Raw genomic sequence first — 27,422 nt, 5'->3', positions numbered from 1 at the left:
ACATTTTCTGGTGCTCTTACATTTCATGTGGTGCTCCTAACCTTTTAAAAAGTTTGTAGCTCCAGTGCTACCAATGAAATGTTTTAATTTAGAGCCCTGTAGGGGGGCCTTTTTTGAATCCACCAATTTTGTCCTTTTGAAGTTACAGATGTAGAATAGAGTTAAGCTGCCATGACATTACACTTTAAGAGTCATGACATATCCACATGTTGACTTTCTTGAAATCGTTTTTGCTCTGTGTGTCTCAGCAAACCATTTGCTATCACTGTTCTGTATCTAACCCCAGAAATAGACGTCTGGCATCTCTTCAAAAAAAGAGAGACTGGGCGGAGCTAGAATATCACCACAGAGCATTTTCAAATAGGCTTCCATCCAAGTGCCTCCAGCACACACCACATCCCCATTCCCCCCCACCACCACCATAATTGCAGTGTCAATGCACCCCTTGAACCAAAAAGGCTTCTGCAGTGAATCAGATATAATTCCCATGAGGCAGAAGAAGAAAAAAAGGCTTATGTTTGTTCAATGGAGGATGCTCTGTTTCCAGTCTCAAAATGGAAATAGACTGACCTCCACCATGGAAACTTGGACCAATCACAACAGAGCGATTGGAGCGTTCATTGAGTTAATTGTTCCCTGCCACTGAGGTACAGTATGTGATTTAGGGACAAAGAAAGTGGGCCGTGTCCTACTCAATACATGGAATTGTGTGCGTCTATTCTCCAACATTCACTTTGACATGGAGAGAAAAAAAATCATATTTTTTTTAATCATTTTTTGGATATTGTAACATTGATATGTTGAAATGAAAGGAGTATAGCATAGCTGCCAATCATTGTATTCATAGCTACGGATTGTATACGTTCACAATGATCATCTGATTTATCATAATCCTATTAAAAGTGGGAAAACAAGTACTTCCTTTAGTTGCGAAAAACATCAAAAATAATTTAGCACATCCATCTTAACCATACAATATTAGTGCAGCTTGTTAGATCTCCCACTGATCGAAAAGTTAGCACAGGCCCATAGCATATTAATGCACATACACTCAACATATACACACCCTACACCGTACACACACAGACGCACAAAGACAAGACCAAGAATATAGCTAGCAAGAGAACCCCCATAGCCTGGGGAAGAACTAGCTAGCACCAGCTAGCACCTTGCTGTGGTAACTCCCTCCATAATGGTAGCTAATTGATGCACAGCGCCAACAAGTCAAGCCTTTCATCTGTCCATGAAAGAAAAGGCTTGGGCTGGGTTGGGGGGAGGGACAGGAGAGGGTAGGCTGCCTAGTGCCGACACCCATTGACGGTCATGAAATATGTATGGTTGCTGAGCAGCAGCCAGCCGTAATTGATCAGAGGGCACCATTATGACGGCACACCCCTATTTGGCTGCACCTGTGGACCCTTCCACTCCATTAGTCCTCCATGATGATCAGAAAGAGGAAGGAGACACCCCCCGATGAGTTACTGCCACTCTCACACTGCGTCTTGGGCCGGTTTAGCTGGTCTTCACTGTTATGGAAAGGGGGTTTGGATGCTGTCTTTCAATGTTATCCAGTGTCTTTGCTAAGGTAGTTTGCATAGGGAGGGCTTTAGTCTTCCACATGCAATACCGATATGAATAGTGTGAAGTCAAGGATTGTTTCATCGATTAAATATGTAGAAATAGGTGAAAGAGCTATATCTTGCACTGGCATAGCAGTTATGCTACTGCCTTTATTCTGACTATCATGCTAAACAATATGGCCTAGAGCCTATCTAGCTGCAGAATCATCTGAATGAACCATCCTATGCATAATATGCATTCATAACAGTCGCAGGTAGCAGCGCTTTTCTTCACCATAGCAATGACCAGTATCTGGTGTCATTGTTTGCACACAGGAAAAGGCCCACATGTAATCCCCTGGCAGATGTCAGGCGCCACATTCTAATTCATTTCATGAATTGTTAGCTGCCCCTCAATAAGAGGTCTGCTAAATGACTTAATAATCATCATCAGGAGAATTGTAATTGCACAAACGTTCCAGAAGACAGGACGAGGACGGCCTGTGATGTGTGTACCACTGGTGAACCCAATTCCCAGTTGTTATGTGACGATAATCCACATGGACAGGTGAATTAGAGAGAATTCCCTTGCAGATTGCGTGGACTTAGACAATCAATGGGCTGCAGCTGAGAGGTGGAGCGAGTTCTAAGAAAATGCATATCTTTGTCCTGCACTGTAGCTCTTCTGTTGCTTTCCTTGTTCCTTCTTGAAGTAATCACAGATCTGAGGAGACTGGTGAGAAGACCAATATGGTGAACAGGGCTGTGGATTTTGAGAGTTTGAGACCCATTACCCCACACTCAATAATTCCTTATCTATACAGTGTCGTATGTCAAGGCCTGTCACTCCAGAGCAGTAATCACATTGAAGGGATGGATTGTGGTAGGTTGGAAAGCCTTTTTAGAGAAGGTTTAAAGCCACTGAGAGAGTTTGATTACCTTCACATTGATAGGGGTAAAATCATCTGTTTATAGCCCTAGGATTACCATCAGTATCAATCTAAACATATGAGTCTTCATAGACTTTATGGCTGTTATGATAATACCAGTGCTGAGCGATTAGTGATTTTTGAGGTCGGTTCGGTTTTAGTTAGATAGTTAGAAAATAATCACAGATTTCAGTTTCAAATACATTTTTAAAGGATTAAATGCACTATGTGGGCTGAATGCTGGAACACAATAAAACAATTAATACAAGTCCCATGACGGCAGTGACTGCACATTACTCCTTATCACTTATTAACCATAATTTATTCACATTACTTTACTTAAATAAAATATTTCAGTTGTTGTGTATATTACATTTGTTTTATTTGATGACTTTATTTTTTCATTCCAAGTCATCATCTCATCTCTATAGAGCTGCTGCCTATGCTGTCTGACAAAATCACTATTTTAGTAGTTCAAAGTAAGGCATACTTTTATAACTGCTGAATACCAACTATCAATCATTTTTTATCATGTATTTTCAGGTAGAGATAACTCGTGCAGCAACTGCTCTCTATCCCTCTCATCATATCAGCATTCTTCTGTCACCTTTAAATAAAAAAGTGTTTCTTAAAAGAAACACAAATCGGACAAGTAGGCAGCAAATGGATTATGGTCATTGTAGTTCAATAACACGTTTTCTGCTTAAAACTATGTCGAATATTGGCCTGTTGGAAACAACAGGTCTACATCGCATAGTCCGGGCTTGATCTGATTTATCTCTAGAGAAACTGCCCAATGTCCACATTGAGCTCACAGAAAAAACCCAGAACGAAGTGGAATTCAAATAATTGAACCTAAGTTGGTTAAAATTGTTCAGCACTAGATAATGCGTACCGGTATACTACAGTATGATGGTTATGATCCTCATCAACACGTAGCAGTCATATTATTTTTGCCAGTTACACTGTGTAATTGTGATCACAGTTATTGGACAGTTTCTGACGATATGGGACAATGGTTACCCTCCTGACAATGCGTGTCCAACTGCTGCGTAGGTCAAAATGGTCCTGCATGCTCTAGAACTCTTTTGGATTACAAATTGATTGCAGGCCTTGAATCACTTCGTTTATTGGTGTTCCTCCAATTAAAGGCTGTCGCCAACTGCGTCCGCGCCGTTCATCTTGATCTCCCTGCTGAAAGAAAAAAAGGTTATTGAATGTTTGATGTCTGTATACAAATTAAGAATGCTCTATTGAGAAATTTTACAAATCAATGACTCAGGAGTTTAAAAGAATCGGAGGTTTCCTCTTGGTTTCCCACGTCGGTTAATTGGAAAAGTGTGAATGCGTAGGCTAAGTGTACACACTTCACCTTAACAGTAACAGTAACATCAACTTAACATCAACTTCTTAATAATCTTCTACTCGTAACTTTAAAGAACTCCGCCAAGCTTATATAACCGGATGACGATTCAAATAGATTACAAAAGTTCATAGAATATTTGACATTCGATGGTGTGTCTGTACAAAGATGTGCCAGTCTGAAAAGGCTCCAAGGCAGCCATCTTATAATAGCTTCCTGAGCAGAACAAGGCCATGACACGCTGAATTGAATTTCATTGTGGACACCAAGGCTGTGGGATGTTTGGCGCATTGTTAGAGTCATCTCGTTTCCTCCTGCCGTTGGCAGTTTCCACTTCTTGTTGTGTCAGGTCAGGCAGGTGAAATGTGTCATGACAAACGTGGGGGAAAAGTTGCGTTACATTTCATTTAATGGAGCTTGTTTTTTCATGTCAAGTGCATGTAAAACATTGGTATGATTACAGGAAGCCGAGTAGCGTGTTTCTATAAAAAAAATATTGAATCAAATTTACTGGAACTGACGTCATTCTAAGTGTCATTGACAGCTTGTAAAGCAGACCCTGAGATACACAGTACAACTCATTCATCTGTACATGTGTATTTATGAAGAGGATGTTGGGTGATATTCAGGTCCAAAGTTACATAACAGCGTATATCTATTTCTTTCCTACAACAGAAAATATCAAGGTTAGTGAGCACAATTTACTGTCGATCACATGCATATGTCTACTTAACACCCTGAGTGCGTCGATCCAGTCTCTACACGTTTTGAAATTGGTCATCAAAAATGATACTATATGATACTCAATTCTTGGTTTCATGAAGAAAGACCATTACCACCTACCGTGTTTAATATATACACAATACACCCATCTTAACGCGGTTGCTGTTCAGTAAATCGATAAAAAGGTTAAGAAAACAGCTCTGCACACCTTGGGTCATCCAAACTGTTTGGAAGAAACTGTCCAAATATGTATATTACCACCAAAAGGCCAAAGGCTTAGATTTAATGAGCAACATCTTGAAAAACAGAAGACATCTTTGGAGGCCAAAGTCGAAATGATGAGCCAAAGAAGAACAAAACCAAGGTACACAAGTAGATTGAGAATTGACCCATGCCTCATTAAAAATTCCCTTTCTTTCACCGTTCAGTCACTTTCTGTGTGCCTGAGCAGTAATTTGTTGCAGGGGCGTTGATGAGTGAGAACTGCATATCACCCTAATGGGCATGTGAGGGGGTGGTCTGCACTCTGAGGGTGGTAGCATCTACCAATGACTCAGCCATTCAGCGCCTGCCTGCATACAGGTTTCTCTCTCTTCCTGTTCTGTTCCCTGTTTCAAGGCAATAAAGCGTGCTGTTAACACATGCTTTCATAAAAGCCCACTTTTGTTATGTGTTTGTCTCTCATGCAGTACAGCACATATTAAAGGTAGTTATTAACAATGTAGTCAAACCTGTTGGTCAATTCTGTTTAACACATTCTCCAGTTATGACTATCAAATGCCCTTTTCAAATCAACCCTCTCTGAAAACTGGCAATTTTATGAAATCATCCCTCCATCAGTCACAAATATCATATTACAAAACAGAAATATTGTGTTATTGTACATATATCATTTCTGTCAAATGCGGTAAACACAGCAAACCCACACCCATGCATAAAAACTAGCTGCACCTCTCAAAATAACAAAGCTAGCGTAACATGCAATTACAGTGCTACATGTGTTGGTTTAGTTGAATTTAGTGCATGTTTGAGGGCTGAAATAAACATAGGAGAAAACCCTTAGCAGAGAATGAATGAGGAATGTTCTCAGGTTAGCTCGAACCTGTTTGTGGTGCTCAGAAGCTGTTGTTGAGGCAACACTCCATAATTAGTGTGGCTTTTGAATTATTATTCTCCACTGGAGTGGTGTTATGTAACTATTGCCACTTATGCCATACTTTCTATGTGAAATATCCATTCAACATACCAAACAGAGAGGTCATTAATTGAATGTACTATGTGCCTAGGCCTATTTATTTTGTCACACAAAATGCTTTATGTAGTGGAGAACTTGTGTCAAAGATACCTTGACAAAGTGGATGCATTATGGAATGGAAAAGGGAAGAAAACATTTCCACCCACGTTGTCTCCTCTTGTGTGGTAAATCCATTTCACAAGACACCCATCTCTCATTGAAATCCCACTGACCTCACAGAAAGTCTAAATAAACAGATAGGAAATGAGGGGCAAGAGCTTGCCTGTAGTTCCATTTATATGTTAATCTGTTGCAGCCTTGGTCTCGGGCTTTGAGTGATTCTCGTATAAGGCAAGGTAATGAATTCAACTGGACATATTCTGCTGTACGTGACATTAAAACTTGAAACTTGGTCATGTAGAGCCTACACATCCTTTTAACTCAGAGGCAATCCATCATTGTGTAGGTCCTGCAATGCATTAGGTTCAAGCCTCCGTAATTGTCCCATTTATTTAGAAGATAACTGGTTTGTAGTGAAATGGCTGGTGTATATAAATCACCTTTGTAACCATAGGTAATCGTAACTCTAGAGGACAAAACATATACATTTGCCTTTTGTCCAGTGCAAAGAATAAATGTAGAAGAAGAAGAAGAAGAAGACGAAGAAGAAGACGAAGAAGAAGACTTCTTTATGGACTACTAACTAAAATTCACCTCTTGAGTCTCTCCATTTGCATGATGGATTGTACATTTTGTCAAAGTGAAGGAGCATTGGACCTGCACTGTTTCACCCCCTCAAACACCACAGTACATTAATGGAATTTCAACGCTCCTGTGAGTTTTGGCTGTAACGACATGAATTCTTCATCGTGTGTGAGGACAAGATGGCATCAACAGACACGGTCACCCTATTTCTAGCTCCTAGCCAACTTGGTAGTGTTTAATTTTTTTGTGTGTCATTTCTTACATTATTTGCTCAGAACGTGTCTTATAGTGTTTCACACAGGCAAAAATAACCTTTGGACATTAGAACAGAGGTCACTGCCAGAAATTCAACTTCCCTGACCTGGATCCTTTGTTTGAACTTCATGAGGCAACTCTATTCATCCCGGGGGCTGCACCAAAACACTGACGCCCGGAGAAAAGGAAGAAGTGGGGCCATAGTCAGACTCAGGTGGCGTGCATAACATCGACTGCTTCAGAGTATATTACTTGCTAACGTTCAGTCCCTGGACAATAAAGTAGACAAGCTCAGGGCGAGGATCTCCTTCCAGAGAGCCATCAGGGACTGTTTTACAGAATCATGGCTCTCTGGATATATTGTCCCCGTCCATCAGCCAGCGGTGTTCTCTATCCATCGCATGGACAGGAAGAAAGAACTCTCCGGGGAAAAAAAGAATTTTTCATGATTAACAACTCATTGTGTGATTGTGGTAACGTACAGGAAATCAAGTCATTTTTTTTCTCCCGGTCTGGAATACCTCACCATCAAATTCCGACTACATGTCTACTACAATGTCTACCTCAAAAAGAGTTTTCAGTCATCATCACAGTCATGTATATCCCCCCCCTCCCAAGCAGACACCGTGACGACTCTCAGGAAATCTGAGGAAAACGCTACCGAAATTCTATCAACACATCACCTGAGCTACACACACGTCATGTACCCTGGATCAGTACTACTATCCCTTCCGGTATGGCTACAATGCCATCCCCCGACCTCCCCTTCGGCAAATCGGATCACGAAACATAAACAGGAAGCACCCATGGTAAGGACTGTTCAATGTTGGTCTGACCAATTTGAATCTATGATTCAAGATTGTTTTGATCACGCGGATTGGGAAATGTTCCGGGTCGCCTCTGAGAATAATATGATGTATACACCGACTCGGTGACTGGGTTCATCAGGAAGTGCATAGAGAATGTTGTTCCCACTGTGATGATTAGAACTTATCCAAACCAAAAGCTGTGGATGGATGACAGCATTCATGCAAAACTTAAAGTGCGAACCACCACATTTAAACATGGCAAGGTTACTGGGAACATAGACATGTACAAACAGACCAGCTATGACCTCAATAAGGCAATCAGAGACAAAACGACAGTACAGGGACAAAGTGGAGTTGAAATTAAACGGCTCAGACACGAGACATATGTGGCAAGGACTCCAGACAATCATGGCTTATAAATGGAAATCCAGCCACATAACAGACACGACGCCTCGCTCCCACATACGATTGAAATGTTCTGCATTGACTGACCTTCATGTATTAAAGTAATAATGGGCTGTCATTTCTCTTTGCTTATTTGAGGTGTTCTTGCCATAATATGGACTTGGTATTTTAGCAAATAGGGCTATCTTCCCTATACCAACCCTACCTTGTCACAACACAAATGATTGGCTCAAACGCAACTGATTGGCAACTGATTGGCTCAAAAGAAGGAAAGAAAGTCCACAAATTAAATTTTAACAAGGCACACCTGTTAATTGAAATGGTTGAGAGAATGCCAAGAATGTGCAAAGCTGTCATCAAAGCAAAGGGTGGCTACTTTGAAGAATCGCAAACATAAACTATATTTGGATTTGTTTAACACCTTTTTGGTTACTATATGATTCCATGTGTTATTTCCTAGGTTGGATGTCTTCACTATTATTCTACAATGTAGAAAATAGTAAAAATATATCTATATATATACACACACACACACACAAAGTGTACAAAAGATTAGGAACACCTGCATTTTCCATGACATAGACTTACCATGTGAAAGCTAAACTCCCTTATTGATGTCACCTGTTAAATCCTCTTCAATAAGTGTAGATGAATGGGAGGAGACAGGTTAAAGAAGGATTTGTAAGCCTTGAGACAATTGAGACATGGATCGTGTATGTGTGCCATTCAGAGGGTGAATGGGCAAGACAAAATATTGATGTGCCTTTGAACGGGGTATGGTAGTAGGTGCCAGATGTTGCAGTTCTTGAGTGTCTCAAGAATTGCAACGCTGCTGGGTTTTTCACACTCAACAGTTTCTCGTGTATATCAAGAATGGTCCACCACCCAAAGGACATCCAGACAACTTAACACAACTGTGGGAAGCATTGGAGTCAACATGGACCAGCATCCCTGTGGAACACTTTGGACACCTTGTAGAGTTGATGCCCGACGAATTGAGGCTGTTCTGCAACTCAATATTAGGATTGTGTTCCTAATGTTTTGTACACTTGGTGGGTGGGTGTGTGTTAATTTCTATATTTTTACTTTTTGGATTTGTGTGTATTGTTTTGTATTGCTAGGTATTATTACTGCACTGTTGGAGCTAGAAACACATTTCACTGCACCTGCCATACCATCTGCAAATCTGTGTACGTGACCAATAAACTTCGATTTGATATCCCTTCTCAACTCCATATAGCCCACATTAGCAGATGCTTGACACGTCATACCCAACATATTTGTCTCAGTTACTCATTCCAGTGTGAAATTATATGTTTTTAAAGAAGTTTCAGACACGACCCAAGGGCCGAAAATAAATTGTTACATGGCTATCAAGAAAAGTACACAGACCTAGCCAGAGGCGCGTTCTAGGTGATAGTAACTACTACCCAAGGCTACATGTTTGGGATCCCAGGTGGCGCAGTGGTCTAAGGAATGCATCTCAGTGCTAGAGACGTCACTACAGACACCCTGGTTTGAATTCAGGCTGTATCACAACCAGCCGTGATTGAGAGTCTCATAGGGCTGCGGAAAATTGGTCCAGCGTTGTCCAGGTTTGGCCGGTGTAGGCCGCCATTGTAAATAAGAATTTGTTCATTACTGACTTGCCTAGTTAAATAAAAAATGTAATAAATGTATTTATGTGCACTGCAAATATTCAAATGGTATTTGTGGCACATGTATGTGTACACACAGTCAGTAGGTCAAATAGATGACAGACCACTTGAGAGCCCTTACCTCTTCCACAGCCCAGCCTCTGTGGTTAATGAGTTTAGACTATATGTGCTGCTTGACTGGCCAGAGCAGCAGAAAGGGGCCCCTTTACGAGGAGTCAAAGGTACTGACCTGGAATAGGGGTTGAGGGGTACGTGAAGGGCCATGGGGCCAGTGAGAATGCGCATTTGGGGAGTGCTGAGTCGGAAGGTCATGCACTGATTGTGCTGAATTGCGGTTAACTTTGAGGGTCACTCGAACACAAAGGGTGGGTCAATGACTTCGATGGTAGTTAACGCATGGCCCGATGGTAGTTAACGCATGGCCCGATGGAGCGGCAGGTTTTGACGGAATGATCAGTTAGTAAGGCAACACATCAGTCTGCACACTTTGGCTGCCCACAAGTTAAGCCTTTCTGCCTCGCCAGTTTGTCTTAGCCCTGGAGTCATGGCCATAGTTGTTTGGTTAAAGTAACTCTTATTGGTGTCCAGCAGCTAACCATCTCGTGTTCCCCCGGTGTCTTCAGACCCTTTCTCCACACTGTATTCAACAATATTCAACAACGCCCTCTGGAGTTCATGCTATCGTCTGGCACTCAAATCTAGCCTTGCTTGTCATTTCACTATGTTGATTTCCAGGCTCCTTCCATACTCATTCTCAGTTCCCTCATACACAGTAATCGTTTTTTGTTTCTTCTCCACATTTGTCCCAGGGCCCTTCTACACCTAATATTTTCATTCGCTCGACGCAGTGGAAAGCAGAGCAGAGAAGAGCACTGGTGTCCTGAGCTGAACCAAGCAACAGTCAGCGAGGAGTATTTCCTGAAGAAAGTCGCCACTGCTAAAATTCACCAACTCCCTACTATAATAAGCTGTTCATGTAGCTTATCAATATGCATAGATGCGTGCGCTTTCGTATTCCTCAGTTTCGCGGTTTGATAGCGAATGGTGTATTTGATAGAGATTCAATCTCATTCCGTTGTGCACAATGTTAATAGCCGTAAGGGGGAAGGCAAATCTGTTGATGATTATTCCCAGCTGTCTCTGCAAGATTCCAGTTCGCTTGTGTCCCACAGACATGAAACATAGAAGGTATCACAAGCTACAGTATCAAATGCTACAAACAGCAGTTTAATGTAGTCCTCTGTCTTGGCCACTGGGATGGTTAGGCTGTTGAACTGCTGTTTATTTCCCTTGGCTTCATCTGTAATGAAAAATTACGTCTGTGTGGTACAAAGGTATAGTATATGGGCGATTCACATACTAAAGGCCAGCCTTTCAAAGGAAATGTCTCCTCAGTGACAACACATATTCTAAAACTATTGTGAAGAAATGCCAGATATGAATGTTCAGTCATGAGGGGTATTCAGACTACAGTGAAACTAGGACACCTGTGTACATACTGGGCCATCGCTTCGAGCATCAAAGAGAACAGATTTTATTTGGAGAGTCCTTTAAGGCTTTTTATCCACTTTTCTTGATAGATCATAGGGATTAGGTAACCTTAAGCAACAAAGGCATACGGAATATGCATATACTGTTATTATTTTATGTGAAATATTAGCATTATCTTTCTTGAGGCACCTGCTATCAAAATATCGTCATATAGATAGCTACCTTTATTGAACAAGGCATGTTTTTATCATTGCATATCAATATTTGGTTTGATTCTGCCTTTGATCAAAAAGGAGGGCAGCAAGTGAAAAACACATCTAAAAAGACTTTGAAAAGTATCGCTTAGAAACTGTTTATTTTGTACTCATTGTTACTCATGAAGGCCAATTCATTCATTCCTCTGAAGGGTATCATCTCAGAACACAAGTCTACTTTCCACATTGCTTTTATGATTTCAGTCTTAACAAATGGTTGTTTAACGTCTTCTTTTACTATCTGTTCAGTCATGTCCTTTGCCTTAAAACATTGCCTCATATGAAGAGAAACGTTCCCTTTCCCCAACATATAACTCAGGAGAGTGCAGTGCCAGCCCCCAAGGTAATGAGATATGCAGCAGGGCATGTATTTAATGCTGCTCTGAAGTTCATTTTCCGCCTCCATCTGCAACATAATAAATCTCCATCCAGCATACGCAAATCATAACCTTTTCCTCCAGTAAGTTATTATCTCATTGCAGGAACGTTCAGCAGAATTCAAAATATTTATGATTATTAAGAAAACCCTAGCAATGGAAACCTCTGGCGATTTCAATTTGCGAACCAGACGGATAAAGTGTTATGCCTCACGGCACTTTTGTCATAAAATAAATGAATGAGTGGACTTATATTTCCCATTGAGAGATTTCTCCACGGCCCTTCTTTGCTGCTCCTCACCAGCTCCTACAGTGTCTGTGCTGACAGAATGTACACTATACTTCCTCACTCCAATCCAGCTCATCCAATAAATGTGCTTGTTTTGAAACACCACAGCGGCATATTGTCCCATCACATGTCTAAAGATCACTCATGAACAGACTGGCATCAAAACGTGCCAGATGCGTCCATTTACCAAGTCGTTTGAATGCAATATTACTTGAAATTGGTCTACGGAAAAACAATTGTGCTCTGTTCAGAGGTTGTATTGTGAGAATCCAAAAAGGAGGAGAAACAGATGTGGACACTGGCAGAGTCCAAGAGAAAGACCCAACCATGGACACTCCTGATGATGTCATCACCAGCTGATTTGCTCATTAACACCCTGGTTGAATCCCCTTAACACATTCTATATGTGAGGACCTACAACAGAACTTCTTTATTACTGGAGGGGGGAGATATCAAAGACCATGTCACCCTTGTTTGTAGTTGGAAGCTCTGAAGTCCATAGAGCAAGATTAGTCTCTTTGTTTTGATGGGCTCATTTCTGTATTACAGAATAGCCTGAAAATCGCATCGAATGCACAACTCCACCACCCAAACCACAACAACTAAACCTATAGTAATTAGATTTGTATATTCGAAACCACAAAATAACACCATTTTCCTGTTCAGTCAATGCCTGGATGAAAAGGGTGCAACGATCGAAGTTACTTACTGTCAAAAGGATGATAACAGAAAAGGGAAATACCCATTATAATCGCCAACCTATAAAAATAAACTGCTAATAACTGTTTTGATTACAAATGTTTGCTTCAATCTGCTTCAAAATCAAGCATAATATCAACTTTATTTATTTGGAAGTAGATTAAACAGTTAATCGCCCTTGTATCGTACGATACCGTCCCTGTGATCAGACCTCTCATGTATCTCTTCCTATGTGGTGAACTGAGTGAACCAGAGCTGTGATGGAGCTTGGCACAGCCCTCTGTTCCACTTCAGTTTGATCCAAGTGCTGCGATGCATGCAATGTCCTGGTTAGGCCCTCCACCATCAACTGCACGGTGGGGAAAGATTGACAGTGTAGCCTGTGGTTATATAGCTTTAATAACAGGAAAATCAGACCCTATTCTTTATCTACCATCTGCATTATGACCAAATGTCCACCCCACTGGGGGCTACTGAATCAGGCTTTTATTTGACTTCATCTATGCTCGGATAAGATGGCTATAAATAATTATGGTTGCAATGCAATCTTTAATTTGAGTCAGATATCCACTATGGAGACTCGTTGAAAAATGGGAGTTGGATAAATTTCAGTGTCAATTTGTCAGTAAAATACATTATCCAATGAATCAACAGATGACCTTTGTATGTTGCATCATATAGCTGACCTACGTGTCATTGCTGAAGTAAACAGTAGAAAGCCATGTATTATTATTAGATAACACAATTGACACAAGGTTCATTGGGAAACGACTATCCCAGAACGTGACATACTTCTCGAGAGGATACAGTGATCAAGTCAATCTGTGTGTATATGTAGGCCTCATGAGATTCAACGCATTAAGGCAGGCAACAATGCCAAAACAGGCAATTATTTGACAAGAGAAGAAACGGTTGCCCAATGCTTAGGGATGCATGTAATGGCCTTTGACACGTAAGGTTATCATATAGGGAACAGACATAGCATAGTATGCATCTCTGTTAAGTGTCTGGTACAGTGGTTAAAAGGATTAATTGAGAATATGGTGATAATTAAATTACAATAATGTAACAATAGAGAGTCTAACTTCCAGCAGTAAAGCAAATATGTTTATTAAGCACTTTAATATACATCAAAAAATGTGGCTTAATAGAGTACAGGAAATACGTTTTTAAATGAAAAGTTCAATGTACATGGTAAGCTATTTACAATCAAATTGTTTAGGGTCAATTCAAAACGATATTACAGACGACACAGGCAAGACAAGTAATGACAGTTTGATAGATGGCGAAACAAGTTTGAATACTTGTCCAGAATTTATCCTAAAATGAGACCTTCCTTTATACCTTCATACTGTAGCACACCTTCAAGCTGTACCGGAGAGCGGAGGGCTTTGACTTGGGCTTATACCGTATGTGTTTGTGCATGCGACAGCTTTACGTTTTTTTCTTTCTCTTGGCACAAAATTGCTCACTGTTAACATTGTGAAAAGCCTGCAAAAATATGACTCGCAAATGCTCACACAGCTCCACATAGTCCATTAGAAACACATGTTTCCAATCCCAAAGCACCATCTCCAGGACCCTCCCTTGCCAGCGGAGCCAGAGCTGGGGTAACTGATCTGCAGCCGCTCGGGCGAAGAAGAAAAAAGCTGTTTCAACTTTGGCATGATAAGCATACATTTCAAACAATGGCTTAAAAACATCATATTATTGAAGTCTACTACTAGGTGAAGTCGTGACAAGTAAACCTTAAGCCTTTTTTGTGTCTTGCCACAAAATATACTGCAATTATCAAAACATAGCCACACTACAATAGGGGAAACAAAGCTTGAATTTAGTTTCTTGCATTGCAGGTTATATATAGAATTCTGTCAACGAATGCATTCAACCCGGCTTAAGCTTTGAAACCTTTGCATTCAGCACCAAACTCTGTAGTTGACAGTATACTAACGGTTATTTTAATCCCTTTAAATGCACACAGAAACAAATGAAAAGTCCCACAGGGACAAAATGAAATCACATTTGTGTAACGTTTTCAACGAACTCTCCCCCTTAGCTACTGTGTCTGCAGTACTACAATACACACAGCAAAGAAAATAGTTTCAAGACGACCAAAATGGAGTCCAAAATAACTGCAGGAATTTTTTGAACACAGCACCATGATAGAGCTTACAATACAAATGAAAGTGGCTTTTTCCTAAATAAATATGCTTGATTATACTTGTATAGCAAATTGCCTTAACTATTATCATATTACACACAGCATAGTCTACATGACCAGAAGTATGTGGACACCTGCCTGTCAAACAGCTCATTCCAAAATGATAGGCATTAATATGGAGTTGGTCCCCCTTTGCTGCTATAATAGCCTCCACTCTTCTGGGAAGGCTTTCCACTAGATGTTGAAACATTGTTGTGGGACTTGCTTCCATTCAGCTACAAGAGCATTAGTGAGGTCGGACACTGATGTTGGGCGATTAGGCCTGACTCACAGTCGGCATTCCAATTCATCCCGAAGGTGCTGAGGTCAGGCCAGTCAAGTTCTTCCACACCATTTCTGCATGGACCTCACTTTGTGCACATTGACATGCTGAAACAGGTAGGAAGCACAGAATTGTCTAGAATGTCACAGCACTAAGATTTCCCTTAACTGGAACTAAGGGGCCTAGCCTGAACCATTTTCTATTTAATGAGGCAAGTCAGTTAAGAACAAATTCTTATTTTCAATGACAGCCTGTGTTAACTGCCTTGTTCAGGGGCAGAACAACAGATTTTTACCTTATCAGCTCTGATCTAGCAACCTTTCAGTTACAAGTTCAACGCTCTAACCACTAGGCTACCTAACCACTAGGCTACAAACCCCATGAAAACAGCCCCAGACCATTATTCCTCCTCCACCAAACTTTAGTTGGCACTATGCATTGGGGCAGGTAGCGTTCTCCTGGCATCCACTAAACCCAGATTCTTCCGTCGGACTGCCAGATGGTGAAGTGTGATTCATCACTCCAGAGAACACGTTTCCACTGCTGCAGAGTACAATGGCGGCGAGCCTTATACTTGTGTGTGGTTTGCGTGCGGCTGCTCAGCCATGGAAACCCATTTCATGAAGCTCCCGAGGAGCACTTATTGTGCCGACGTTGCTTCCAGAGGCAGTTTGGAACTCGGTAGTGAGTGTTGCAAACGAGGACAGACCATTTTTACGCGCTTCAGCACTCAGTGGTCCTATTCTGAGCTACCACTTCAAGGCATGCCGTTGTTGCTCCTAGACATTTCCACTTCACAATAATAGCACTTACAGTTGACCGGGGCAGCTCTAGCAGGGCTGAAATTTGACAAACTGACTTGTTGGAAAGGCGGCATCCTATGACTGTGCCATGTTGAAAGTCACTGTGTTCTTCAGGCCATTCTACTGACAATGTTTGTCTATGGAGATTGCATTTCTGCGCGCTTGTGGGGCTGAAATAGCAGAATCCACTCATTTGAAGGGGTGTCCACATACTTTGTTATATATAGTATATGCTTAGCACACTGAACAAAGTTAACACCGATTATTTGGGGTTTTCAGAAAGACAGAGTATCAACGCGTGCAACATTATCCCATGTCATCGATTATCTTGATGTCCCTCTGATCAGATGGGACAATGTACTCAGCGGTGAATTGCTGTTGGTGTGTATGATTGCAGGACAAAACAACACACAAAAAAAATATATGATCCTTTTGAACAATTAGTTTGAAACACATGAGCATAAACAGGAGACTGAACAAATGCATGTTTGTCATTCTCTTTTTAAAAAGTGCATACACTGCATAAATATCAATACATTAAATTAAATGATAGTGTGCATGATTACACTGAGAAGACTGTAACAGATGTAGGCACATTGAAGTATCAGTTCATGTAAGCCTTGTGCAGCGATCAACATTCTTCCCTTAGGTTTTCTGAGGTGTTCCACTTGAGAGTGGAAAACAATTCAATCGGTTCTTATGCGGATGAAAATAGTTGCTTTGGCACATTCCCTCCGATGTCTGCATGACGAATGGCATTCAAGACATCTGAAACGGTAATGAAAATGATTTGGGTTAGTGCTGAGTTGGAAAACATCGTAGTCTTCTTGGCCAGAGAAGGACATTCTTTGAAATGCATCAGTCATGTTCAAGTTTGTTTAAGTTCTACTAATGATAATAAAATATTGACAGGATATTTCCATACAGTGTTTCCAGTAGTGGTGAGTGAGTCATTAGATTGTATTTTAATAACAACATACTGTATCAACAACGTGGCAATCAATCATACAAGTAATATACAGACATGTATACTAGTATACAGGGATTCTGATCTTCAGCCTACATCCCATCCCTGCATGTTGTTAACTTGTACTTATATCTTCAAGATGTAATGAAACCATTTGAAACCATTCTGAAAATAAAGCACGTCTGAATTGATCATCTACTTATTATATCATTAATAAAACAACTGTTGAACGCCAGAAGAACTCTAGAGTCGGTGGTTAATGCTTAGAAAAAAGCATGACATCAGATTAGTTTAAACACTTACCAGCTATAATGGAGTCTCCTTTTTGTAGTTAAACCCAGGGTCAGATCCTTCTATCTGCAGTTTCAAGACTTGTTTAAGGCTTAATTCAGTCTCCCCTATAGGGTAGTTCTCCAGAACGTCCTGGTGTCCTCTATTCTGTACAGTCCTATGGACAGAAACCCTCCCGAGGAAAACCTGATTGCCCTGAAGATGGTAGTTGGGGTTGGTCATAATGCCATTTCGCTTCTTCTCTGCAATGCTCTGCTGTTGGATGAACAACTGCTCTTGGGTCAGTCCCACTTCTGGCTGGGTGGAGCCACCAACCATGATCTTGCAATGAGGATCTTTCACCGCAATGCTCGCTACAGACTTGTTGAGCGCAATCCTCTTATCAAACTGGGTCATCTCATATTCTAACACCTGACCCTGGGTTGAGCCAATGCTCTTGAGCCTTTTCTTGTCTCCAGACCCCCCTTTGCTGTTGGATGTGGTATTTTCGGTCTTACTCCCTTTGGTCGACTTGAGACTTGGCTTAACCTGAGCCCAGTCAAATTCACTTGGAGACCCCGGCTGATGTCCAATGGACTTGGTGGTGGAGGAAGGTGAGACGATGGATTGTCGGCTCCGACTGCGAGGCAGAGAGTGTTGCTGGATTTGCTCTGTGAAGGTCATTCCGTGGAAACTATCTATCGGCACAGTCTGTGCAGTCGCTGTGGACGAGGTGGTTCTCAGTGAGGAGTTCTTAGAACTTTTGAGGGAATTATTTGAGAGAGACAACTTCTGTCTGTCCACGGTAGAGTCAGGAGATTCCGAAGGGGAGCTGAAGGCGTTGACAGGACCGTTCTGTAAACCACGTCCAGATGACTGCATATCTCCAGCCCCTGTGCTGCCAGAGCTGTTGGATTTGATTGTGAGGGAGTGCATTTTCCCAGATACAGAGAGTGGGATTTTCTGTTCCATAGTGTGTACTGGCGAAGGACTACAGCCATTAAGACTCGAGGCCCCATACTTCTCAAGAAGTTTGATGATCATTGAATGCCCCCCTTTTGCAGCCACACGCATGGCTGTGCGTCCAAACTGGTCTGCGTGGTTGGGGTCAGCGCCATGCTCCAGAAGGATCTGCACTACATCTCTGTGCCCCTCTTGGGCAGCAATGCCAAGCGCTGTTGCCCCCTGATTACATGTATTATCCACGTGAGTGCCATTGTCAATCAAGAACTGCACAACGTTTGCGTGGCCTTGCCAAGCTGCTGACTGGAGGGCGGATCGTTTCTCGTTGTCACAAGAGTTCACGTCGGCATGATAGTTGATCAGCATCCTGACCATTTCTACATGCCCTTGCCAGCAGGACACGTGGAGGGCTGTCCTTCCCTCTGTGTCGCTGACTTCCACATTTGCCCCATTTTCCAGGAAGTACTCCGCCATTGCTAGCTGATTCTCAAGTGCCAATATGTATAATGTTGGGCGTCCGTCTGCGTCTTTATAATCTATATCAGCACCATGACTCAGCAACAGTTCAACAATATCCCTGTGGCCTTCCAGTGCAGCCGCCCTGAGAGAATTCCTCCCATCGTAACCTCTCTGGTCGATGCAAGACTTGTTTTCCAGAAGAATGTGGACACAGTCATAGTGGCCCTCTTGCGCAGACAATATCAGGGGTATTCGACCATCGTTATCCACCTCTGTGCATCGGGCACCTTGCTCAATGAGGGCATCGCATACTTGCCGGTGACCCTCGAATGAGGCCATGTGCAGTGGGGTCCAGCCTGAGTCATCTCTGTGATTTTCATCCAGCCCTCTGTCCAGCAGAGTTCGGACCACCTCTACATTCCCTTGAGCAGACGCTATGCTCAGAACAGTTCTTCCTTCACTGTCGATGCTGTCTACAGCTGCACCCCAGAAAAGCAGGGTATTGACAACAGAGGCATGGCCCATGGATGCTGCTGCAAGAAGAGGAGTTCGGCCATTGTTGTCAGTGTGATCCACATCAGCTCCACCTTCCAGCAGCAGATCAACTACGTCCACATGTCCTTCATAGGCAGCCACAAGGAGGGGTGTCATGCAGTCTTTGTCGCAGTGGTCGACCTCTGCACCCCTGTCAATGAGGAGGCTTACGACAGAGGCATGACCTTTACTGGCAGGCACACAGAGAGCAGCAACTGAGAGTGCTGTCCTTCCGTCCGCATCTTCATGGTTCACCTCTGCCCCATGTTCCAAGAGGTGCTCTACGATTTCTCTGTGCCCCATGTATGCCGCTGCAATGAGAGCCGTCCTTCCTTCATTGTCTGCTTTGTTGACTTCTGCCCCGTGTTGGAGGAGGTTCAGCACGATGTCTTCATGGCCTCCCCAAGCTGCGGCTCTCAAGGCGGTTCTGCTGTCGGCATCAGCACAGTCAACTTTGGCACCGGCGTAGAGGAGAGCAGACACCACCTCTGAATGCCCACCCCAGGCCGCAGACCTAAGGGCGGTCCACCCATCATGGTCTGTGTGATTGATGTTTGCCTCACAGCCAATGAGGCAGTTGACCACCTTAGTGTGCCCTTGTCTTGCAGCAAGAGTAAGTGCCGTTTGTCCATGGCTGTCCTCCAGCTCCATGTTGGCTCTCCTGGATATGAGAAAGTTCACCACATCCAGGTTTCCACTGTACGCAGCATTGGCCAGCAAAGTTCTGCCACTGGAGTCACATTGGTTCACAGAGGCCCCATTGTCTAGCAATGTCCGAATGGAATCCTCTCTCTCCAGTGCCTGCTGCACTATGCAGGAGGCATGGTCGTCCTCGTTGTTGACATGAGCCCCAGCTTTGACCAGAAGCTGCAGCACCTCCTGTTCTTTAGGTATGGAGGTGGAAAGAGAGTCTTTAGTGGGTGTGCCATTCCACACCATCCAAAGAGCCAGGTTGAAAGAGTCTATCTTCAGGTTGGATTTGATCAGATGCAGGGCAAACTCCTGCACCTCCAGCGGTTTGAGCTGCTTGGCCCTGCAAGTGTAACTCATTGCCATCATTCTATGTCCCTCCGCTTCATTACACAAGTACTTTTGGGTACAATGCTTAACATCCAGGAGCCACTCGGCAAAACTGTAGTGAAAGAGGATCTTAGTACTTCTGAGGCCATCGATCAACAACTTGGAGAGGATGTCCATCTTCTTCTGAAAGTCCTCCATGGTGAGGGCCATGTTTTTGGTCCAGACAGCATAGTAAAGCTCCTTGACAGTAAGCGGCCTGCAGGTGGCGAGGATCACGTTGAGGATGGGCTGGACTTTGGCAAACTGCTTCCGTACAAACAGCCTTTGGCAGAGCCACAAGTAGAGGCCGTTGAGCGTGCCGGGGATGTCGCGGATCTCTCGCAGCATGATGAAGTTCTCCACCACCCCATCCAGCACTCGCTCCAGGTACAGGAAGCAGCCGCTGCTTTTGATGTGCAGCTGGTTTAGCATCTCGGCCGTCTCCTTGGTAAGATGCTGGCGAAGGGCCTCCTCCTGGTCGAGTCTGTGGAGGATGTACTGCTGCACGTCCTTGACGATGTAGGCTTTACGAAGGTCATCCAGGCTGATTTTACGGAATCCTAGAAAATAGAAGGAAAAAAACGATTAGTTTACCACCAACTTTCATTTCCACCAACTTTTTCCCACACATTTCCAATATTAATATGGCAGTGTTACAGTGTATCAGAGTAATACAGAGCGGGTATAATTAGTCTTTCCACTGAATTTCAGCACTCATACAAAGATAAGTAATACATTTTCCCATGGTGACCCTAAATTCTCAGAAAGACGTCTGACCTTCAGAATATAGTCACTCCATTTTCCCATTGATCTTTTACCTTTGAAAAATTATATTACATCAAGCTTTCATTTCCTAAAGCAGAGACTAATTAGTGGTAAAGCCATGTTGTTAAAATAAAACCTTTCAAAGGAATTGAGAGCATGACCCTGGTCTCTGGCAGAGTAATCAGTCCAGCATCAGTATGGCAGATATTTTGTGAAGGACTACGGAAAACAAAGCAGCTGTAATTGATGCTCTAAAGGGGTATTTGATGCATAAGGCTTTTGATTATCCTAAGAAAACACAATATACACTGCTCAAAAAAATAAAGGGAACACTTAAACAACACAATGTCACTCCAAGTCAATCACACTTCTGTGAAATCAAACTGTCCACTTAGGAAGCAACACTGATTGACAATAAATGTCACATGCTGTTGTGCAAATGGAATAGACACAAGGTAGAAATTATAGCCAATTAGCAAGACACCCCCAATAAAGAAATGGTTCTGCAGGTGGTGACCGCAGACCACTTCTCAGTTCCTATGCTTCCTGGCTGATGTTTTGGTCACTTTTGAATGCTGGCGGTGCTTTTACTCTAGTGGTAGCATGAGACGGAGTCTACAACCCACACAAGTGGCTCAGGTAGTGCAGTTCATCCAGGATGGCACAGCAATGCGAGCTGTGGCAAAAAGGTTTGCTGTGTCTGTCAGCGTAGTGTCCAGAGCATGGAGGCGCTACCAGGAGACAGGCCAGTACATCAGGAGACGTGGAGGAGGCCGTAGGAGGGCAACAACCCAGCAGCAGGACCGCTACCTCCGCCTTTGTGCAAGGAGGTGCACTGCCAGAGCCCTGCAAAATGACCTCCAGCAGGCCACAAATGTGCATGTGTCAGCATATGGTCTCACAAGGGGTCTGAGGATCTCATCTCGGTACCTAATGGCAGTCAGGCTACCTCTTGCGAGCACATGGAGGGCTGTGCGGCCCCACAAAGAAATGCCACCCCACACCATGACTGACCCACCGCCAAACCGGTCATGCTGGAGGATGTTGCAGGCAGCAGAACGTTCTCCACGGCGTCTTCAGACTCTGTCACGTGCTCATGTGCTCAGTGTGAACCTGCTTTTATCTGTGAAGAGCACAGGGCACCAGTGGCGAATTTGCCAATATTGGTGTTCTCTGGCAAATGCCAAACGTCCTGCACGGTGTTGGGCTGTAAGCTCAACCCCCACCTGTGGATGTCGGGCCCTCATACCACCCTCATGGAGTCTGTTTCTGACCGTTTGAGCAGACACATGGACATTTGTGGACGCAACATGCAACAATTTCAAAGATTTTACTGACTTGCAATTCATAAGGAAATCAGTAAAAAGTTAATTAGCCCCTAATCTATGGATTTCACATGACTGGGATATATATATATCATGACTGGGATATATATGACTGACAGATATATATATTTTTAAAGGTATTTGTGTTGGCCACAAATACCTTAAAAATAAGTAGGGGCTTGGACAAGAAAACCAGTCAGTTTCTGGTGTGACCACGATTTGCCTCATGCAGCGTGACACATCTCCTTCGCATAGAGTGATCAGGCTGTTGATTGTGGCCTGTGGAATGCTGTCCCAGTCCTCTTCAATGGCTGTGAAAAGTTGCTGGATATTGGCAGAAATCATACTGAAACATGAGGTGATGGCGGTGGAAGAATGGCACAATGATGGGCCTCAGGATCTCGTCACGGTAGCTCTGTGAATTCAAATTGCCATCTTGTTCGTAGCTTATGTCTGTCCATACCAAAACCCCATCGCCACCATGGGGCACTCTGTTCACAATGCTTACATCAGCAAACGGCTCTCCCACACAACGCCATTCATGTGGTGTGCAGTTGTGAGGCCGGTTGGACGCACTGTCAAATTCTCTAAAACAATGTTGGAGGCGGCTTATGGTAGAGAAAGTTACATTCAATTCTCTGGCAACATCTCTGGTGGACATTCCTGCAGTCAGCATGCCAATTGCACAGTCCCTCAAAACTTGAGACATCTGTGGCATTGTGTTGTGTGACAAAACTGCACATTTTAGAGTGGCCTTTTATTGTCCCCAGCACAAGGTATCTGTGTAATGATCATGCTTTTTAACTAGCTTCTTGATATGCCACACCTGTCCGGTCGATGGATTATCTTGGCAAAGGAGAAATGCTCACTAACAGGGATGTAAATGGATTTGTGCACACATTTTGAGAGAAATACGATTACTGTGCGTATGGAACATTTCTGGGATCTTCTATTTCAGCTCATGAAACATGGGACCAACACTTTATATGTTGCGTTTCTATTTTTGTTTAGTCTAACTACTTTTGGAAAATAAAGTATGCAAGACAGACTTTCTTATACAATACACATCAAAATCCTTAAAGCTCAGGGCCCAACTAATTCATTAAAGCTCAGGGCCCAACTAATTCATTAAAGCTCAGGGCCCAACTAATTCATTAAAGCTCAGGGCCCAACTAATTCATTAAACTTTAGGGCCCAACTAATTCATTAAACCTCAGGGCCCAACTAATTCATTAAAGCTCAGGGCCCAACTAATTAATTAAAGCTCAGGGCACAACTAATTCATTAAAATGACCTCTCCTCACATACCTCAGAAACATGCATTCAGACCTGTACTGTAATATATTTGAGAGAAAAGCCACAAAGTAGGTAACACCTGGGAGCCATTTCCATTTTATAGTACACCGATGGCCATAAGACAACTCTACTGCTTCACTCATTAACAGACTACATGCACAGACCAGACCTTCAGAAAGAAATCGCCATGGGTCTTAATGAATGACCCACTAATGTGCAGTAGCAATCCTTTCCCAGATAGGGGAAAACAGCTCCATGCCAGACTGCTAACAGACATGCAGGGGGAAACTTCCTTCATGTTGAAGCAGTTAGCTCAGGCTACACACCCAAGGGCAGGGGAAGCATTTCCGCATAGATTTATTTACTGTTCCCATGGTCTCAGGCCTTCTGGGGCAGACGGGAAACAAGAGACTCGTTCAATGTTGACATATTTCGCAATTCTAAACTAGCCTCCTGCTGTGGGAAACGGGTGTTAAATTCCTTTCTTTTATCTAATTGCCTACATCATCAAAAACAAGCCGCTTCTAAATGTTTCCTGAATAAATGAGCTCATTTCCTGCTGCCTGGGTTAGGGTAACCGGGTTAATTAAATGAAGGTACCTTAAACACACCCACATAATAAATAAAACAAACATTACAAAGTAAGGATCTGAGAGGATTCTAGACAGAGACTAATGACAACATTTAGACACAATTAACATGCTCAGAATCAATCAGTGCCATTAATACTACAAACTGGGTTGGTTTGATTGTCTGTGCACAAGTATCACAAAGCCTGTGGCATTGTTCCCTCCATTAATAAGACTATGCAGAAAGAAGACTATGAAACCTTATCCCACACAGGGGCAATGGAGCCACACCTGTAGGTACATGAGGCACACCCCTCTAATCATTGTCATTGTAGCTTTCGATACATGCACCTGGCAGTACTCATACATGTGCGAATAACCAATCCTTGAGGAATATAAAATGTTCCATGCAAGTTACGGCTAATTATGTTCTACATTATAAAATGCCATTCCTAATAATTACAAACGGCTATCTGTGGTATATTACCATTCCATGCTATAACGGAAACGACAAAAAACTATGCAGCTAGTCTGTCCTACATAATGTAGTCACTAATAACAGAGTACAGTAGGATCACCATAATATTACTTACAACCCAATGACCCAAAGCCTCTGTGTGTCAGTCAATGTTTTTAGCAACAGAGTATTTTCCACTGCCTCTCCCAGGCCCTGTGGCCTCCTGCTCCACCTAAGTCTCATTCTTCGCTAAGCATTCGGGATCCCTCCAGCGGAGACAGGAAACCCACTGCCCGAGAGGAGGAAGAGGCCATTAAGAGGGGGGACTGAGCGATATCTATGACAGATGACCTAAAAGTCTATTTTAGCCAGCCGGAAGCTTTTGCCTCAGCATGTTGTCTTTTAAAAGGTTGTCTCAATGTTTGATTTAGACATGTGTAACCCGCCATCAGAGTATCAGTGAATCAGACTGCACTGTAGCAGTTAGTTATTTCTCTAGACAACGATTAACAACAAATGCACTCCTTCTCTCCTACAGTTTTGAGACTACTGTCCTCCCCCAGTTCCTACATAGTTGTTCATATGTACATTATGAACACTGGTGATGTGGAAAAGTCAAGAGGAGGAAAAGAGAGAGAGCAAGTTAACCACAGCCATCTTGAAATAGAGCGTTATCCCTGAAAACATTTCCAGGGGCCCAGAGAAAGGAAAAGAAAGAAATGAACAAGCATGGGCCCCCTGTCTGAACACACCAGAGGTCTTTTCATTAAATATCTATAAATGGAGGAATCTGATCTACAATTCCCACTTGAGTCATCACAGACATCACTTCATATGGCCTGAAACTCTGCTGTGCAGTCATGGCGATATCATTGTTCTCCTCGTGTGGCACAGAAGAACACAAGAGAAAGTTGAGGCAAAAACTTTGGCTCATCGCAGTAGCAGATGTAGTAACTAGCAACACAATGAACTGCTATCAGAGGTCTGCATGACTCATGTTGCACAGGCCTTTCAAGAAGCGTGTTTTCTTTTAACTGCAGGCAAGGACATGATGCCAAGGCCTTGAAACTTTTCCAGGTCAACTGGACCACAGTCAATTGTAACTGGGGGGGCTGCAACAGTACGAGCATAGATGGCAGGGGTCTGAACAGAGAGGGACAGCTAACCAACCAACAACTGACGCATTCATCAGGCCAGGGATGCAGCGCCGAGTACAGGCCTCTGAGCCAGCTGCTGCTCGTTACGGAGCTGGATAGTAGCCACGAGAGACACAGTCCAATACAAAAAGAGGAACCGTTGTCAGATGACAAATGAGGTAGGGTGTGTGTGTATGGAGTGGGGGGTGGTTCCAGGTTCTGACCCATGGACCTGGTTCTGACTGACAGCGTCTGTAATTTGTCACGTTCTTCGCGAGCCACCATATTAAGTCATAAGATCCAAAAGGTAAACAGAAACCCTAGCTCCTCTCCTCTAGCCTGCCGTAACCCCCCCCCCCCCCCCCCCCACACTCGACAAACGCCTGTCCAACAGCTGCAGAGGTCTTGGCTCCAACACCGAAAACGGCAGCCTCCCATACACAAGTATGTGGGACGAGACTCTGCTCAAACCGTCTGTAGAAAAATAAGTCTTAAAAGCTGCAGTTGTCTTTTCATTTTGAAAAATGTTTGCTGCACACTCGAACACTGATTACATTAGATAAATGTTAGTGAACTGCTGAAAAGATGCCATAGTCTATTTGTTATTGAGAAGTTAAATATAGATGGAAGTTGGTATTTATGAAAGTCTCATTTAAAAGAAGTAAGAAATGAAAACTGTAACTGTACTCAAGTTTAGTTGTTGGGAGAAACATAACTATGTAAATTATTTCTGTGCCACTTTTGTCCTTACACGGCATCCTGACACGAGAAGCAGAATTAAACGTGCCACTGGAAACAACTACATAAACATTCAAACAATTCATTTGCAGAGAGTAATCCTGGCGGCGCAAGCATGAACGGGTCTTGTCCGAACGTGTCCTCTTCTGAATTTCAAAACGGGAGAGGAGACCTTCCAGTTAGACCTGTTGTGGTAACTGAGTGGACTGGGGCACACTGAAAGGTATACACGTAGGGCCGTTAATACAGCTTAGTATTACAGTCTACAATCTAATGGTCCCATCAAGCCACCTGCATGAAAACACATCACACGCTGCAGGAATACATCTATCAAAGATGATATATGTGAAACACTGCAGAACCTGCAGACTGATTAGGGGAAATATCCAGCCAATGAAACGCTGTGTTGTATTCCAGAGATACTACAGGATAGTGGTATGAGATGAATTCATAAGGCAGCACACCTGGTTGGCTATGCTCAGCTCAGTCTTTGACCCACAACGGGTCACTATATCTTCAGCTGGATTGACATGAAGCCTCCTTTTTGCATGCAGCTGCACCAATGACTAGCCTTTTTCTCCAGATGACATTTTGAGAGCCTGCATTAAACTGATGGTGATACTATGTTTCACAACTAGGGCCAGCCATTTATCCTGACCACATGATAGTGTGAAAAAAATAGTTACTAAAAAGAACAGTATTGTTTTGGCTGCATCTTGCCATGGTTCAACTCTTAATGACCTAATTAATATATATGTTTTAAATTCATTGTCATTAGCAGACTCTCTTATCCAGAGTGACTTACAGGAGCAATTTAGGGTTAAGTGCCTTGCTCATGGGCACATCAC

General features: G+C 42.9%; 1 protein-coding gene across 2 annotated transcripts in view; it reads right to left on the bottom strand.

The window, feature by feature from the left end:
• Nucleotides 1-13,844: 13,844 nt before the first annotated feature.
• The window catches only part of ankrd50 (ankyrin repeat domain 50), a 44,111-nt gene continuing 30,533 nt past the window's right edge, over nucleotides 13,845-27,422 (bottom strand). For both annotated transcript variants that reach the window (XM_055927167.1, XM_055927169.1), the window contains 2 exons: nucleotides 17,307-20,848; nucleotides 13,845-16,804 (listed from right to left, as the gene is read on the bottom strand). In XM_055927167.1, the coding sequence (XP_055783142.1) occupies nucleotides 17,310-20,848 (3,539 nt within the window). In that variant the 3' untranslated portion in view covers nucleotides 13,845-16,804; nucleotides 17,307-17,309. The remainder of the gene's footprint in view (nucleotides 16,805-17,306; nucleotides 20,849-27,422) is intronic.

The sequence above is a fragment of the Salvelinus fontinalis genome, chromosome 6 (assembly GCF_029448725.1).
Source record: "Salvelinus fontinalis isolate EN_2023a chromosome 6, ASM2944872v1, whole genome shotgun sequence".
NCBI lineage: Eukaryota > Metazoa > Chordata > Actinopteri > Salmoniformes > Salmonidae > Salvelinus > Salvelinus fontinalis.
The sequence above is the reverse complement of the archived record's forward strand: the minus strand, read 5'-3'. Positions and strand labels throughout refer to the sequence as shown.